The sequence below is a fragment of the Hevea brasiliensis genome, chromosome 11 (genome assembly GCF_030052815.1).
Source record: "Hevea brasiliensis isolate MT/VB/25A 57/8 chromosome 11, ASM3005281v1, whole genome shotgun sequence".
In the NCBI taxonomy this organism is placed as follows: Eukaryota; Viridiplantae; Streptophyta; class Magnoliopsida; order Malpighiales; family Euphorbiaceae; genus Hevea; species Hevea brasiliensis.
The window spans coordinates 1,148,295-1,152,031 of record NC_079503.1 but is presented as its reverse complement, the minus strand read 5'-3'; the positions used below and the strand labels follow the sequence as shown (position 1 = coordinate 1,152,031).

Sequence of the window (3,737 nt, the reverse complement as noted above, 5' to 3'; positions counted from 1 at the left end):
TTTTTTTGTTTAAAAGTATGTTGGTTTTCATTTATGTATTTTTTTTATATATAATTAGTTTTTTAATATTTTTGTCTTAGACAATAATAAAATATTTACTAAAACCTGAATTGTAATATATTATTTAAGGAAAAGTAAAAAAAAAATATAATTTTACATTTTAACACATAATAAACTATATTTTAATTTTCAGCAACTTAATATTTCATATTTTTTTTATTTATAAATATAATATAAATTATTAATTATTATTAAATGATATTAAATAATATTAACATTGTAAATATATAAAACTGACGTGGTTACACATAATAGTTATATTAGCGATACATCAATAATTTTAAAATTGTAATATATTATTACGCGAATATAACGTCATTTATATGTTACTACATCACTAATACGTTAGTGTTATTTAATGATAAAATTAAAATTATATTTATTAATAAAAAATAAAAAATATAAATTAATAAATATTATATCAAAGACTCTTATGTTACAAAACTCAAAATCATAAAGAATTTTTTTAAATTCTTTTTCCTATTATTTATTTATTTTATTAGAGATTCATTGCCGTCTCAACTCTCTAGTCTAGCGCATTCCTTCTTGGGCGGCACCAATCCTAGAAAATATGTTGAAGCACAATTACTAAAAAAGAAAATACCCATAAAATCCAAGAAAACAATATTATTTTATTCATCACCAAAATTACTTTCTTTGTCATTCTTTCTAGTTTCTACCATATTATTTCATGACTGCCAAATGTTGAGATATGATTTGTGGATATTTAAGAGAAAATTATGATTATTATTAAATTTTAATTTAATGATATTAGAATTATTTTTAAAATTATAAATTAAAGGTAATTTATTTTATTTTTTTTTATATATTTTTAAAATATAAGAAATAAAAAAATGCCGAGTTTAAACATTCTCGTTTAAGGTTAATATTCTTTTTTTTTAATATTATGTTTTCATTAAGTAAAAAGAAAATATATATTTTTAAAATTATAAAATTCCAAAATTGAGTTATTAGCAATTCTTGATTTCCAAGTTTTGAGCAAGTTGCAAAACAGTCGTAAATGGGAAACAATCAAATGTCCAGAAACGTAGGACTGAAAAATCAAAATAGAATTCTGTTATAAATAAGAAAATATAAATTCTTATGAAGATTATTTCATTTATACACATGCAAGCACTTGCCCTCGCCATAAAATGGGCATTCTAACGTTGAGCACAACCCACCAAAAAATAAAGATGCCTTCCAAATTGGCTGTGCTGGTTCCCGTATTGTTGTTAAAATTTTTGGTGAGAATTTTTTTTAAAATAAATTATTTAAAAGTATTAATAATTTATTTAAATTAAATAATATTTTTAATAATATCTAAATTGATATATTAAATTTTTTTTTTCTAATTACATATCAATTAATGTATAGTTCTAACGGTAAAAAAAAAAAAAAAAAAAAAAGTGTTGTTCTTCATCGAAATTTTGAATGATTAGAGTGTCTTTTCTTAATTTGCGGCCTTTCCCCATAAATTTTAAAAAATATATATTGATTTTTTTCATTCCGTGTGCGGTGTGCCCCTTGCGGCTCTTCCAAGGTTTCCTGTAAGCAAAATACTAGGTGCTCCAATGTCTAGAGTACAGTTTTTTGCCTTCTCCTCTTCTATATCTGTTGCAATCCACACTTTCTTCTGACAATTCTTTTGAAACCTCGCATTAGTAATCAACCCATTTAATGGAATCCATTCAAATCAGTATATCAGCTGTTCTTTCCTGGATCCCTTTACACTGTTCATCTACTCCTGTAAATAGAGCCTCCCAGCTTCCAAATTGATGCAAGAATCGTTTTATTCTGATATTCCTGCATATTACCTTTTGAGTTGAAATTGAAGAAAGAAAGAAAGAAGAAATTTTTATTTTTATTTTTATTTTTTGAGTTATGGAAGAAAGACATGTTCTGTTTGACAAGTACGAGATGGGCAGGTTGTTGGGGAAGGGGACTTTTGCCAAGGTCTACTATGGCAAGAACATGGCAACTGGAGAAAGCGTAGCAATCAAAGTAATCAATAAAGATCAAGTCAAAAAGGAAGGGATGATGGAGCAGATCAAGCGAGAAATCTCCGTTATGCGACTAGTTCGACACCCAAATATAGTGGAGCTTAAAGAAGTGTTGGCTACAAAAACCAAGATCTTCTTTGTTATGGAGTATGTCCGCGGCGGCGAGCTCTTCGCTAAGGTAGCAAAAGGGAGGCTCAAAGAAGATGCCGCTCGCAAGTACTTTCAACAGCTAATCAGTGCGGTCGATTTCTGCCATAGCAGAGGCGTTTCTCACCGAGACTTGAAGCCAGAGAATCTGTTATTAGATGAAAATGGAGATCTCAAAATCTCTGATTTTGGGCTATCAGCCTTGCCGGAACAATTACTCAACGATGGGCTCCTCCATACGCAGTGCGGGACTCCAGCGTATGTGGCGCCGGAGGTTCTGAGAAAGAAGGGATACGACGGATCCAAAGCCGATATATGGTCATGTGGGGTAATCCTTTATGTTCTCCTGGCTGGATTCTTGCCATTTCAAGATGAGAATGTCATGAAGATGTATAGAAAAATTTTCAAAGCAGAATTTGAATGTCCGCCATGGTTTTCCACCGAAGCTAAGCGCTTGATTTCCAGACTTCTGGTTGCTGACCCAGAAAGAAGAATCACCATACCAGCGATAATGCGAGTTCCCTGGTTTCGAAAGGGATTTACAAGACCATTAGCTTTCTCCGTCAGAGAAATATCAAACCCAGATAAAACAGAAGAGGAAGACGAATCTTTATCTGCAGTGATGACTAAAGTTTCCTCCCCAAAATTCTTTAACGCTTTCGAGTTCATTTCCTCGATGTCTTCTGGGTTTGATTTGTCGAGTCTATTCGAGAACAAGAGGAAAACAGGGTCTATGTTCACCTCCAAATTCTCGGCAAATGCAATCATGAACAAGATTGAAGGGATTGCAAACGGGTTGAATTATAAGGTAGCAAAGGTCAAAGATTTCAAAATGAGATTGCAAAGCCCGTCGGAGGGAAGGAAAGGGCGGCTATCTGTCACAGCCGAGGTGTTCGAGGTAGCTCCAGAGGTCGCCGTCGTGGAATTTTCCAAGTCGGCCGGCGATACTTTGGAGTATGCCAAGTTCTGCGACGAAGATGTTAGGCCTGCATTGAAAGACATTGTCTGGACATGGCAAGGCGACACCGTTTGTAATAGCAACGCTGGCGGGGGAGACTCTGACAATCAAACGTCATTGTAGAAAGGTTTATACTAATTGTAATTATAATTAAAATTAGGGTTTTTACTTTTTATTTTTTTTCCCCTCAATTTGGCTTGACATTTTCCTTTTTGGGCCTGCGGAGTGAAGATAGGTTTTTGGTTTTTGACATGTGATCTGTAAATAAGCTGTGATTAGCAAGTTAATGTATGGATTTGGATACGAATACAATCATAAAATAACCATCCCATTGTATAAAAAATCCAATCAAGCTCTAGTGAGAAATAGATAGGATGAAATTATTATTTTAATTTATTATAAATTCAATATATTTGATATACATATGAGCTATATAAAAATTATATATTTAATAAATAAATTTTAAAAAAAATTATATATATAAATATAAAAATAAAATTTTTTAATATTTTAACTTTCCTTTTATTTATTATTTTAATATTTTAATTTTGATTTTTAATTAAAAAATG

The 3,737-nt window shown here is 30.9% G+C and overlaps 1 protein-coding gene across 1 annotated transcript; it reads left to right on the top strand.

The window, feature by feature from the left end:
* The first annotated feature begins 1,481 nt into the window (after positions 1-1,481).
* Positions 1,482-3,471, top strand: LOC110649511 (CBL-interacting serine/threonine-protein kinase 25). Its single transcript, XM_021804098.2, has one exon. The coding sequence runs from the start codon at positions 1,945-1,947 to the stop codon at positions 3,289-3,291; it is 1,347 nt and encodes a 448-aa protein (XP_021659790.2). The 5' UTR covers positions 1,482-1,944; the 3' UTR covers positions 3,292-3,471.
* The last annotated feature ends 266 nt before the right edge of the window (positions 3,472-3,737 follow it).

Coding starts and splice junctions, on each gene's coding strand:
- LOC110649511 (XM_021804098.2), top strand. CDS start 1,945: ATGGAAGAAAGACATGTTCTGTTTGACAAGTACGAGATGGGCAGGTTG.